At 38.7% G+C, this 14,151-nt stretch overlaps 1 protein-coding gene across 1 annotated transcript in view; it reads left to right on the forward strand.

Moving 5' to 3' along the window:
- Gsap (gamma-secretase activating protein) overlaps window positions 1-14,151 on the forward strand; it is a 74,536-nt gene that overhangs the window by 15,209 nt on the left and 45,176 nt on the right. The window contains exons 6-12 of the mRNA XM_090332920.1: window positions 5,679-5,767; window positions 8,154-8,223; window positions 10,449-10,498; window positions 11,323-11,427; window positions 11,877-11,936; window positions 12,860-12,903; window positions 14,018-14,097. Of these exons, the coding sequence (XP_090189046.1) occupies window positions 5,679-5,767; window positions 8,154-8,223; window positions 10,449-10,498; window positions 11,323-11,427; window positions 11,877-11,936; window positions 12,860-12,903; window positions 14,018-14,097 (498 nt within the window). The remainder of the gene's footprint in view (window positions 1-5,678; window positions 5,768-8,153; window positions 8,224-10,448; window positions 10,499-11,322; window positions 11,428-11,876; window positions 11,937-12,859; window positions 12,904-14,017; window positions 14,098-14,151) is intronic.

Genomic DNA, 14,151 nt, shown 5'->3' on the forward strand with positions numbered 1-14,151 from the left:
ACTGCAAATGTACACAGAGGCTTGAAAGTCCTGGTTAATAAGTGAAGTAGATGTAGTATAAAAATAATGAAATGTCTTTGTTTTTCCATTTTTAACATAGCAACCAAGAAATAGTTCTTAATGAAAAGTACTAGTGATGGTTTGGGAAGGAAAGGACCCCTTTTTGGAGACATTAAGGAAAAGGCAGTCTTCAGTTCTAGTTTTTTGCTGTTATGTAGGGTCAGTTATATAATGGGACCAATTTTGAATAAGAGAACTTTGGATTTTATTTAAAAATCTAATTTGTAAACATTGACTCACATATATATATAATTTGTATATATGTATCTAATTTATATATAATATGTATATATATCAATAAATATAATATAAATAAATGATAAATATAACATGGCATAAATATGATATACATAAATTATACAGACATGCATGTAATATATGTAATATATAATTTACTGAGGAAGTTCTAAGCAACAGAGGCTGGAACTGGCCTGTAGACTACCATTTTTTATCTTCTGGTCTTGTGGCTTGCCTAGCAATCCCTTACTGTTTTGGTCCCAGGTGCTTTCTATCTGGTCTGTTTACTTGACACTTCAGTTCCTTCTTATGTTAGCATAGTTTCCACTTTGTTAGCATAATTTGTGGAATGGAAAAACCCTTCGTGCATACTTTCCACAGGAGCCTTGTGAGGCAGTCTGGGCTTCTTGGGAACACTCATTTTCTTCCAGGGGAGACTGGATAGGGCCTTCTTGGGGGCTTTAGCAAGAATTTAGGAGAAATGTCAGGAGGTTTCCTCTGAAATTTATTTACTCCTTTTCTTCCTTCTCTCTCTCTCTGTCTCTGTCTCTCTGTCTCTGTCTCTGTCTCTCTCTCTCTCTCTCTTCCTTTCTTTCCTTCCTTCATTTCCTTCTTTTCTTTCCTTCCTTCCTTCTTTCTTTCTTCCTTTCCTTCTTTCTTTCTTCCTTTCCTTCTTTCTTTCTTTCCTTCTTTCCTTCCTTCCTTTTTTTCTTTCTTTCTTCCTGTTTGGTCCTAGGGCTTGAACTCCAGACCTGGGCATTGTCCCTGAGGTTTTTTTTCCCCAAGGCTAACACTACCCACAGCCCAGCTTCTGGCTTTTTGGTGGTTAATTGGAGAGAAGAGTTTCCCAGACTTTGCAGTTACCTGAGCTGGCTTTGAACTATGATTCTCAGATCTCAGCCTCCTGAGTAGCTAGGATTATAGGTGTGAGTCACTGGAACTTGAACTTGGCTTGAAATCTCATGGTTTTTGTTACACATGCTTACCTTCTCCTGCCATGACAGACTGAGAACCACCCAAAACCATATTCCATCCCCCCCCCCCCCCCGCCCCGCCATGGCTTCTGTGCGCCATCCTTTTTTTCCTAGTTCCCAACTCACTCCTGGCTTATGTAGTATTATAAGCAAGATATGATTTGGATTACTGATTTCCTGACTTCCCCTAGGACAGGGGTGTAGACAAAACCAGAGCCTGCCTTGATGTTTTAGGCTAATAAAACCCCCTTGCCCAAGAAGGCAAAGACTTTGCTGCTTCTATTTCTTTTTTTTTTAATTGTCAGGTTAATTTATAGAGGGGTTATATATCTATATTTGTCAGGTAATGTGTGTATTACTTCTTGAAACTTGATACTCCTTCTCATGTTTTAGTCCCCGTTTCCCTCTCCCCACCCCCTCCCAATCATTTTGTTTCCCATTCCCCTTCCCTATTTCAAATAAACAAATGTATATACAGTATACCAGGTAACAAAATCAGATAGAGTAACCACATGAGATTAAACATGTGGATTAAAAAGAGAAAGGAAATAACTTCACATAGTACATTAAAAGAAACAGTCACACAGATAAACCTCTTGTTTCCATAACCTAGAGTTCATTTCTTTTAGTTTTATCCTATATGGCCATATGTACATACTTTTTGAGCTACTGTGATCCTCTGCTAGGAGAATCCTAGATGTATACTAATTATTACAAATGAGGGAAACCATTGAGCCTATGTTCCTTTGGGTCTGGCTTGCTTCATTTAATATGAATTTTTCCAAGTCTTTCCATTTCCTTCTGAATGGAGTGATGCCATTTTTTCCCGATGGCAACATGGAATTCCATTGTGTATAAGTACCACATCTTCTTGATCCAGTCATCTACTGAGGAACATCTGGGTTGGTTCCATATTTTAGCTATGGTGAATAATTCTGCAAGGAACATGGTTATGCTAGTGGCTTTAGTATGGTCTTGTTTATTTCTTAAGCTGATGGGGCTAGATATCTGTGCCCAACCATGGAAATACTCCTTATGACCCCAATTCTATTCTTTTTAGTCTTAATATGTATTATGCTTCTTAACCTATTAGAAACTAGGATTTGCACTTGATACTTATTATTTATGCTTCATGCAGAGCCATAGTCATTGGGTACACATTGTTACAAAATATATTTTCAGATTTAAAGTTAATTTGCATACAACATTAAATTCTATCCAGATATTCTTGCTCAGTCTTGTAAGCTTGTAACTGGTGATATTATCTGCTCACATATTTTAAAAAAACATTAGGCTAAACATAGTTATTATACCGGGGAATCCTGTACCTTTCCAGCTCAGCTCATCTTTCATGCCAGCCACTGAGGTGAGAACCAGCTCTGCCCTGGGGTGATTTGTCAGTATCTTACCTCAGCTGCCCAGCCTACTTCCTGCTTTCTGTTCAGGACCATTGCAACAATCTATTACACACAAAAAGTTAGCCTAGAAGAACATTCATAATTATGGATAGTAAAACAAACCATGATAAGTGGGGATCAGGATCGGAAAGACAATTATCTCCCCTTCCATTCCCAAAATAGGCGACTGGGATTTGGAAGAGCCCTCCAGACAACTTAAGCTACATGGTGGCCACTAATTGGCTGACACTCTTTGTTATGTACCCTTCCCCTGGTCATTCTCTTCAGCCCTTCATCCCAGCTCTTCATGGTTAGTGGTCCTGTTCCCTGATGTAACTTCTCAGCTTAGTTTGAGTTTCCTTATACTTAAACCTGGATACTATTAGTTTATTAGTTTATATTTATGTTCCTAGAAAACACTACTGGGGGATTGTTTAAATAGAGATCTAATAGAAGGGTGGGACACTGATCCAGAAGCCTTGTATTCATAAACTGTTAAATTGTGACACCTTTGTACAACCAAGATAATTAAAAATGAAAGAAAAAAAAAAAAGAAAAGAGGGAAAAGCGTATTTCTGGCAGACTCAACAGCCAGCATCTAGGCCCCAAAGCCCAACTATACTTGAGAGATTCTCTGTTTAAGGATACCCAGTAGGTCAGTGAGGCTGAGGTAAGATGACCAAGTAGTAGAATGGAAAAAAATGGCAGCCACAGGGAAATAAAGATGAAGTACAAGAGGCTCATGTAGATAACAGAAGGCCATTATAAAGATTTGGCTTTCTCTACAAGTGAAGTAGCAAATCAGTTTTTGATTAGGAGAGTAATCAGATAGTGTGTGTGTGTGTGTGTGTTTGCCAAAATTAGAGTTCAAACTCAGCTAGGGTATTCTCACTTAGCTTTGTTGCTCAAGGCTGGCAATCTACCATTTGTGCCAAACCTCAGTTTCTGGCTTTTACTGGTTAATTAACTAGAAAGATGACTCAGTCTTTTCTTTGAACCACAATCTTCAGGTCTCAGACTCCTGAGTAGATAGAATTTTAAATGTGAGCCTAGCCTTGAACAGGTATGTTTTGAAGGTATTTTTTTGTTCTGTCCCAGAACTTTTAAGCTATTTGATGAAAGTGTTAACACTGTCACTTAAAATGAGATTTTTGTCACTGCAAAAGAGACTATTAATATTTTTCAAATGAAAAGTGTTTCTTTGATTTACACATTTTGCAATGCAGTTTTTTTCAACAATGTTCCTCTTGGGATGAGAATGCAGTTAGTGGTAGATTGCTTGCCTAGCATCATGAAGCTCTGGATTTGATTTTCTCAGTACCACATAATCAGAAAAATCCAGAAGTGGACCTATGATTCAAATGGTAGAATACTAGCCTTGAGCAAAAGAAGCTCAGGAACAGTGGCCAGCCCCTGAGTTCAAGCCCCAAGACTGGCAAAAAAAAGATAAGAGGGCCGGGAGTTTGGCCTAGTGGTAGAGTGCCTGCCTAGCATGCACCAAGACCCGGGTTCGATTCCTTGGTACCACATACATAGAAAAAAGCTGGAAGTGGTGCTGAGGCTCAAGTGGTAGAGCTCTAGTCTTGAGAAAGTCCAAGGACAGTGCTCAGGCCCTGAGCCCAAGCCCAGGGCTGGCAAAAAAAAAATAAGAAAAAGAATGTTTGTCTTGTTTGCTGGCGCCATAATAGATTCAATGTTTTTGATTATAAAATGTCCTTCCATAGAAATTCATCCTTTTCTTTGATGAGTTGCATTTGTCATAAATAAGTTGCACAGTAAGTCTCCATTGGTGGAAACTGGGGGTAAACTTATTGTTGGACTCCACTGCCATAAAGAACCTATAGACTGCCACATACCATGGGGGCAGTTATGTGTTCAGATGTTCCACAGAGGAACTGTGGTTTGGCTCAAGACTTACTGTAACTAGAATTCCTCCAGAACTAAGCCTAGGGGACTCTTCCAACTTTGCCCCCATTTCTTAAGACAGGCTCTGACCTGCTGTGTTACATCTGTCTCTTTGCTTTGATCATGTCATCATCTTCTACCTGGTTCTGTCCTGTCTCCTGGAATTTTGTGGCTGAATATGAATGTACAAATATGAATTCTATAGTCTGACATTTTTACTTTCTCTAATAACTAGGCTTTGAGACATAGGAAACATAGGTGATTCTCTGAACAGCATACAAACAGTAGTGGCAGAGCTCACACTGCCAGTACTTTATGCATTGCTTATTTTTGAGATCATGTCTTGCTCTATGTAGACATAAAGGACTGTGATCCTCCTATTTACACCTGGACTTCCATCTACATATTTGTGCTTCCCTTCTGCTGCACTACGTGGCTGTGCTTCCACATTTGTAGGATAGCAACAGGCATGTGCCAACATGCTCAGCCATTGGTTGACTTGGAATCTCATGAGCTTTTCTGTCTGAGCTGGCCTGCAGTCACAGTTCCCAGATCTCCACTTCCAATGGAGTGGCCTGATCTCAGGGCCTGAGCACTGTCACTTAATTTTTGGCTCAAGTGGAGCTGTGGCTCCATTTCTTTATGTGTGAATACGTGTTTAATTGGAGATAGGGGTTTCATGGATTTTTCTGTTTAGACTGGCTTTGAACTATGCTCCTCAAATCTCAGCCTCGTAAATAGCTGGGATTATAGGTATAGACGACTGGTGCCCAAACTTTTCTGGCCATTTTTGAAGTAGAATCTTGTAAACTATTCTATTCAGACTGTCCTCCAATTGTGATTTTTGCTCTCAGTCTCCCAATGACTTAGGATTACAGGCATGAGTCACTAGCACCCAGCTGCAAGGCCCTTTTCAGGTCCTGGGGAGTGGAACTAGGGCAGCATTATAGTTTGTGTCACCTCAAGGATTAGATAAAGATGGAGATTTGCTTTATACTTCACAGTGGGAGTAATAGGATATACCAGGGGTTCATTTCCTATTTGCTTAGGAAAAGACAGCACATGATATTCAAATCTTCATTGCTAAGAAACTTTTTCTCTGTAGGCTCAAGGTGCCTGACTTTGCTGGTTGAAATCTACCCTGTTAACAATGTGAAGGTTCTCAAAGCAGTGGATAGCTGTGTTTGGGTACAGGTAAGCAAGCTATCATTTATCACTCGTGTAGTCATAACGAGGCATGAAAGCCAGGGGATGAGGGATTTTCAAAGTGCACTTGTGCACAGCACATCATCCCATTTGGTTTTCAAAGTAATCTTGTAGATGGCTTGTGTGGGAAGCACATGTCTTCTTCAAGTGGAGAATTTAGACCTAATTCCCCCCAACTTGGCTGTGCCAGGGGTTGTCTCTTAGTAAGGCAACCCTGTTACATGATAAAATTCCAGATATGAATTTAGGTTTTAGAGTAGTTTATTTTGTGTAACCACATGGGTGACAGATTAATAGATGATTTAATAAATTCCTGAATTTACCAACACTGAATTGTCACAGAGATACATTATGGGCTGAAGGCATAGTTCAAGTGTTAGAGCACTTTGCTGGCAAGTGTGAGGCACTGAGCTCAAACTCCAGAACAGAGAAAAGGGGAACACGTCATGTATAATTTAGGCAAACTAGACCATCCTCTTTCTCTTTTCTTCTTCCTCTTTTTGTTTTGTTGAAATAGTCTCCTTATGTGGCCTGGGGAAGCCTTAAACTCATGATCATTTTGCCTTTTTCTCCTGAGAGCCAAAATTGTAGGATGCACCATCACACTTGGCTTTAGCCAATCTTAATTTGCAGATTCCATGTTTGTGAATTCTATTTGCTACAATTTATTTATTGATTTATTTGCATCTCAACAATCACCACTCAGGATACTTTGCTAGTTGTTTGCCAACAGATGCCGAGCAACATTTTGAGTCTGTCTTGCATGTTCCCAACTGTGGTTGAAGATGCCAATATTCTATCTTGTTATTGCAGTCTTCAGACTTCAGGAAGTTTTTACTAATTTTTGTGCCTTTTTTTTTTCTGTTCCTGAGGCTTGAACATTGGGCCTGGGTATTGAGTTTCTTTTGCTCAAGGCGAGTGCTCTTCCATTTGAGCCACAGTGCCATTTTTGGCCTTTTTGAGTAGTTTATTGAAGATAAGAGTCTCACAGAGTTTCCTTCCCTGGCTGGCTTTGATTGTAATCCTCAGATCCCAGCCTCCTGAGTAGTTAAGATTAAAGGTATGCGGCACTGGGGCCTCTTAATTTTCGTTCTTTTTGCTGGAGGCTTTACTGTTTAAATGGCCTCAGCTCCCAGTGCCATGCTTATATGCTGGCAAGTGTTCCTAAAAGTGAGAAGGCTTTGATGTGTCCAACAGAGGAAATGTTACTTGATGAGCTTCATTCAGACATGAATTACAGTGCTGTAAACCATGAGCTCAGTAAGAGCTCATCAGTAGATGCACATAGGCTCTTTAAACAAATATACAAAAGAAAAAGTTATGTGTTCATCTGTTGACAAAAATATCATGAACAGGCTGAGTACAGTGTCTTACACCTATAATCCTAGATGCTTGGGAAGTTGAAATTAGAGTGTGTGTGTGTGTGTGTGTGTGTGTGTATGTGTGTGTTTATGTGTATTGTGGTTCAAAGCCAGCCCAGGTGAAATTAGTGAGATGGCACCAGTAAGCCACATGTGGTGGTATGTACCTGCATTTCTAGCTGTGCAGAAGGCCATAGTCAGAAAAGTCATTGCCCAGACCAGCCTAGGCAAAACATCGATTTCAGTGGTGGATCTTACTGTAAACTGTCATTTATGCCATAAAAAGGAATGGATGATTACTTTGCCCTTACCCTGCCAATGATGAGAACACTATGTCACTGGAGTTTCCCTTCATTCTCCTAGCTGATTGGGTCAGGCCTCTTGGTGCTGTGGCCTGCTTTGTCTTGTGGGCAGACATTTAGTGGAACCCTTCAAAGGAGTTCATACAAGAGGAATGGGAAGGATTAAGTCTTTTCTCTATAATTCTTCTGTCCTTGAGGCTTGTAAATTGTCACCTTCATGCTACACAGTGACTCACTCTCTTTTCTTGGGAAGTCCCTGGTTATAAAATGAGTGCTTTGTCACTTTGGGGTGGGGTTTTGGAAGTTGCAGTGGGGATTACTTTAACTTGGCGCTGAAATTACACAAGACTTAGTTGCACAATAGATACCTTGACCACTCTTTTTCTCTGTGTGAAACAGAGCATATCATATAAATATTGGATTATTTCTGATTAGCATCAGAATCAAATACTCCACAAAAATACCATCCATCCATAAAGATAGTGTCAAACTTTGCCTTACTGTTTACATGCGAGAGGAAAGTACAGTGCTGAGGTTCTGACAGTAAACCTACTCTGCTTGGCTGTGTGTGTGTGTGTGTGTGTGTGTGTGTGTGTGTGTGTGGTGTGATTTCCTGTCTTTTGTATGAGGGATAATAGTACAGTGATCAGACAATCTATGAAGTATTTGTGCAAACAAGATTATAATTTTGACTAACTTCCTTTTTCATAGTTCCTCTATCCATACGTTGAAAGCCACCCTCTTTCCCAGAACCACCTGTTACTGATTTCAGAAGAGAAATGTAAGTGCATTTCTAGGGGTGTGTGAATGGCACATCATCTCCTGCTGAGGGTGTGGTGCCATATTGATAGTCGCGGGGCTTGAATTCATGACCTGGGCGCTGTCCCTGATCATTTTTGCACAAGGCTAGTCCTTTACCACTTTGAGCCACAGCTCCACTTCTGGTTTTCTAGTGGTTAATTGAAAATCTCCCAGACTTTCTTTCCTGGGCTGGCTTCAAACCTTGATCCTCAGATCTCAGCCCCCTGAGTAGCTTGGATTACAGTGTGAGCCACCAACACCCAGAATCTGCTGACTTTAGATATCCAGTTGAGACTTAGGATTCCTGTGGAAAAACTTTTCCTTTGGCCCACTCTGCTGTTCTCTCAAGCTACCCTCTATTTCCTTACCTCGAGCTTTTGCATACATAGATTAGCAATTCTGTCACCTGGTAGAATGCTTGTCCAGCAGTTATACAGATCATTTTTGCCTTCTTTAGGATGTTTGTCATGGTGTCCAACCGTGATATAAGGAGAGAGATATGCATGGAGAGGTTTGGCATGTACCCAGATCCTGAGTACATGCATAGGAGCGTGGCCAGATTCAAGTAGAGGCAAATCAGATTGGGATATAAGAGGTTATAGCTCCCAGAGGGACGAAAGTTGCATATTTTCCCTAATTTGTAGAAGCTAGCTATAAGAAGTAAGTTGGGTGATATACAAGTGTATACAAATGCATTAACTGAACTATGGTAGATTCAAGGGAGAACTCAGTCTAATTCCTTAGAAAGGCAATGTCAGAGCTCAACAAAATAAACACCCGGAGGAGGTGCTTGAAAGGGTTGGGGTGGGGTCAAGGAGAGAGGTATAGAAGAATAAAGAGAAGAAGAGAGGGACAATGCACTCAATAATTTAATGTATCTTCTACAAAATCAAGTAAACAAAGTGGTGGGTTAGGAGGGATTGGTAAGAATGGTGACAGGGGTGACACTGATTGATCGAGATGCATTGTATTCATACACTGCTTTGTTAAATGGCAACTCCTTTGTATGACATGATGTTTTCAAAGTTATGAAGGAGAAAGGATAAATTCACGGGTAAAACTTTTCTAGTAAGCTGTTCTTCATGATATAAAATAAACTGCTGATTTATGATTGGATGAATAAGCTTCAGGGGTAAAATTTGTGTTCAGCCCCTGTGCTCATTTTTCTGTCTCATGTGTTTGTAATTAAAACTATCACAGGCTAAGCATGACTGAATCTAAATTGTTACTGGTAAGAGACTAGCTACAAAATGTCTCCAAGTGTTTAGAGCTTCATCTGTGTGAAACTGACCCTATAGAAGTGCCTCTCCCAAATATTATATAAATGTTTCTATCTACATTCTTTCAAAAACACATTTAGTACTAGGAAAATGAAGATAACCTCTGCTAAGTGAGAATTTTCAGTCCTTCATATGACTGATGGCATAGGTGATGGAAGAAGGGGTACAAAAAGTCCAAATATGTCCTGCATTGTTGATATTAAAGATTGTACTGGGCAAGGAATGGTGGCTCATGCCTATAATCTTTTCTACTTGGGAAACAGAGGCTGGGATGATTGAAGTTGGAGGCTAGCAGAGGTAGAAGAGTTCATAATACCCCCAATCTCGAGAGATTGGGTAATGTATGGGTTATGCGAACCTGGAAACATAAATTGGAGGATCACAGCCAATGGAACAAATGACCCCCTCTGAAATATACCTAAAGCAAAAAGAATTGAAAGTGGTATGGCTCAAGTGGTAGAGCACCTGCAATTGAAGACCGGAGTTCAAACACCCCAAATAAGAAGAGTGAGTGAAGTAAATGGATGTTGAAATAGGCTGTAAAAAGAGGAAGAAAGTTGTGTCTGTGTGTGAGTATATGTATCATTATCATAAAGAATATAAAAATGTTTTTTTGCCAGTATTGTGGTTTGAATTCAGGGCCTGCACACCATCCTTGGGCTTTCTCAAGGTTAGAACTCTACCACTTGAGCCACAGCACCACTTCTGGCTTTTTCCTATGTATGTGGAACCAAGGAATGGAACCTGGGTCTTCATGCATGCTAGGCAAGCACTCTACCACTAGGCAAAACTTCCTCCTCCAAAGCATTGTTTTATAAGCATTTTTCTAATTGGTTTTGTAAAAATTGGTACATATATGGTAGACAAAGAATATTGATGTTTTCCCTAAAGGTTAAATTATCTTTGTTTCTTTCCTTTTTTAAAGATATTGAGCAAGTTCATATCCAGGTTATTCAAGAAGATCGAGATACAGTGGTAAAGATTTGAAATTCCTTTTGCCTTAGAATTTTCTTATACAAAGCACTACATTTCTTTAAATTTTATTAGCACACACATGTATTTATATTCTGTTAAAGATAGATTGATGCTATTGATATGTCACATTTTCTTGATGTTTTTTAAATGATGCGTTTGGTCTTGTAATATGTCAGATAAACAATGATTTATGAAGCAGTTAGCTCCTTTTTCTCTACTTCATCCCCTACCCTGAGTAATTTAATAACAGTAACTAATAAATAATAACAGCCTTGCTCATGAAAACTTGTAAAAGGTTAATTGTACATCTGGAAAATACATTGTTTTTTTTAACAATAGAATCAGAGATACTTTTACCTGCTGCTTTTATGATTGTTCTTCACTTAAATAGATCAAAAATGTATAGGTTACTAAGCAGGATGTGGTTGGGCATGTCTGTAATTCTAGCATCCCCATCTTGACCTCTGGCCTCTGTCTGTAATGGAAAAGACGTGTCTGCACAAGCCCTGTTGAAGAATTTATGTCCATAACAATGTCCATAACAGGAAGCTATGAATCTTTATGTATGCACTTGTTGGTTCATGGTAGGTGTTGTTTTGCCTTTGCTAGGCCAAGCTTGCCTATTATACTAAGAAGATGAAGAAAATAATACCAAGAGTTTGGGAGGAAAAAGTAATGTGTGTGTAGGTTTTGTGTGTGGAAGAAATACAAATAACAAAGGAGAGATATATTCATGTACTGTAGTATACAATAATGATTTCCTATATATCCATTTGAAATAAACATATATATATGTATATATATATAATCTTTTATCTCTTTAGGTAATTAAAAATTCTGACCACCTCCCCAGAGACAGAATAGCTGAGGATTTTATTTGGGCTCAATGGGACATGGCAGGGCAGAGGTTATACTACATCACACTGAAGGTAAAAATTAGCACACAGTTACTCCTTCTTTAATGGAACAGCTTGCTTTTGACATTATTATCATTCATTAATTACTATATTTTATGGATGGGATCAGTCAGTAAGGATTTATTAAAATAATGAAAAGGTTTTGTTTTTGCCCAGTCCTGGGGCTTGAACTCAGGGCCTGAGCACCGTCCTTCAGCTTTCTCAAGGCTAGAACTTTACCACTTGAGCCACAGCATCACTTCCAGCTTTTTCTATGTATGTGGCACTGAGGAATTGAACCTGGGTCTTTGTGAGTGCTAAGCAAGTATTCTATCACTAGGCCAAACTCCCATCCTGAAAAAAGTGTTCAGTTAGTCTGCTGTGGCTCTCTCCCTTCTGTTTCCTTTTCTCTTCCTTCCCCCCATCTTGCAAAGTGGTTTTTTTTGGGGGGGTATAATATTTCACAATGTTTTATCTTTTAGAAAGCAAACAGCATCTTAAAATGCATCCAGTTTTATGCTGATGAGAGCTTTAACTTAATGGTAAGTCCAGAAATAACGGTTACTCCCAGAAAATTTTATGTTGCCCCCTTCCTTTAAGATAATTGCTAAAGAGCATTTCAGTATTTTGGGGTGTTAGTCACTTGTATGAGTAAGTAAACTATTTCTGGTCTTCTCAAGGCTTCAGTTCTATGAGAAAGGCACAGTTAAGTAGGGGTGAGAAGAACACAGGAAATCCCCACTAACCAAGTGTTTTATGTCAAGGACGTTAGGTTTAAGAGTTGCCCTCAGTAAAAAGTAAAAGATGTGGTCTATAGTTAGGGGATTTAAGGTCTTGTAAGTTTTTTTGACCCCAAAGACTTGTGAACATGGTGGAGTTGAGGACCAGAAGAAAGAGCAATAAGTATGTAAGTATAATTAGTTAAAAAGCTAGCATTACTGCTAGAAGTCACTGACTTTATGTAAGGTATCACTAATGTGTTTAACTGCCATGGGTAGCAGTGCCTTCTTTTTGACTACTCTGATTGATGTTGGTGTGTTGCAGAGATGGTTTTTGTACCACAAGCCTTCCTTTTTTGGCTTACCTACCCTTTCTGAGTGTCACTCAGGACCTCATTCCTTCCATGCTGATCTGTGTCTTATGAAAGGTGTGTTTTCCAGTTGTCCTATACAACCTTGTTAATGATACCCAAACGTAAGGCCAAGTTTTCTAAGCAGTCATCATTCATGAGATAAGCATACACCAAACTCGTGGTCATTTGTAAACTAGAGTATTTCCATGGACTCACCGTGCTGCGGATTGGGGTATAGCCTTTGAAGAAGCTAATGACAGCTAATGGGCTATCATTAGCCATTAGCTAAGCAGAGTACTGTCAGCCTTGCTCTGCATTTCTGATCCATCATCTGTGATCACTTCATGAGTATAATGTTTTGAGTTCATTTCCTCCTGTTTTTTTTTTTGACAGTTTGAAGCACCCTTGGACATATCATTAAAAGACTTGGGATTTAAGTAAGTTATTCATAGATTGTTATTTAGATTTATAGACACCTGTAGATAAAATGACTATACTTATTCCTAATTCATGGTATACAGATAAAAGGAAAAATTGATATGCTCTGTGAATTCTTTAAAAAATACTCTGTGCTTTATAGGGAATAAAACAATTTTACCAAGCATGAACCTGAAATTTTTCATGAAAAGACAATTATGTAGATTTTCTTTAGCCATTTATTTCTGTAGGGAACTTCCATTTATTTTGTTGTATGGAAGTCCTCTTCTTCCTGTGATTAAATAAAGAAACAAAATAAATCAGAGAGCTGCATTTAGAACAAAACATCAACCTGTTTCTTCCGTGCCAACTACAGGATGTCACAGGGCAACCTTCTTGTAGCTTAACTGAGAGTCTGTTGCTTTATATTTTCTGTTTTCGTTTTTGTACAGAAGAAAAGTTTTTTTTTTCCTTTTTCCATAATAGTTTTCCTTACTCCTTAACTATTATTTTTTTTTACCATTTTCTTAATATAAAGTCACAGAAGACAGTTTTTTTTAAAAAAGATAAAAACAAGGTCATGAAAACACAGAATAATCTTCCTGAATTAAAGATAGTTATAAATAATGAAACATTACATATTTTACTAGCTTTATTTTTATTATGTATAACTACTTAGTTCAGCCAGGCCCAGGGGTTCAGACCTGTAATCCTAGCTACACAGGAGGCCAGGATCTGAGGATCATGGTTCAAAGCCAGCCCAGGCACTAAAGTCCATTAGAAAATGGAAAGTGGTGCTATGTCTCAAGGGGTAGGGTGGTAGCCTTGAGCTGAAGAGCTCAGGGACAATACCCAGGCCCAGAGTTCAAGTTCCACGACCGACCAAAAAAATATTAAATACAAATTTTAAGTAAATTTTTTCTCCTTTGCCAGACTAACAATTATGTCTGTGTATCATATATGAAAATTATATTTATGTATCATTAAAAGCACTACTATTTTTCTTACCTATGAAAAGTTGTTTACTTAGGGAAAGTATTTAGTTTTGTGGATGTGTCATAGTAGTTGTATCTTTTAAGAAGGGATGGATGTATTTTAAAACATTCAGTAATTTATTTTCTTTTATGCTCTTAGACTTGTCAACTTTGGGTGTGATTATCATGAAGATACATTATCCAAACATTCAACTCTCTGTATTTTTACCAACCATACAGGTAGGAAAAAACTAGGATTTTATCAGCAACTTATTGAGTTATACTTCAGTGCTA

The sequence above is a fragment of the Megascapheus bottae genome, chromosome 5 (assembly GCF_031878675.1).
Source record: "Megascapheus bottae isolate mThoBot1 chromosome 5, mThoBot2.hap1, whole genome shotgun sequence".
Taxonomy (NCBI): Eukaryota; Metazoa; Chordata; class Mammalia; order Rodentia; family Geomyidae; genus Megascapheus; species Megascapheus bottae.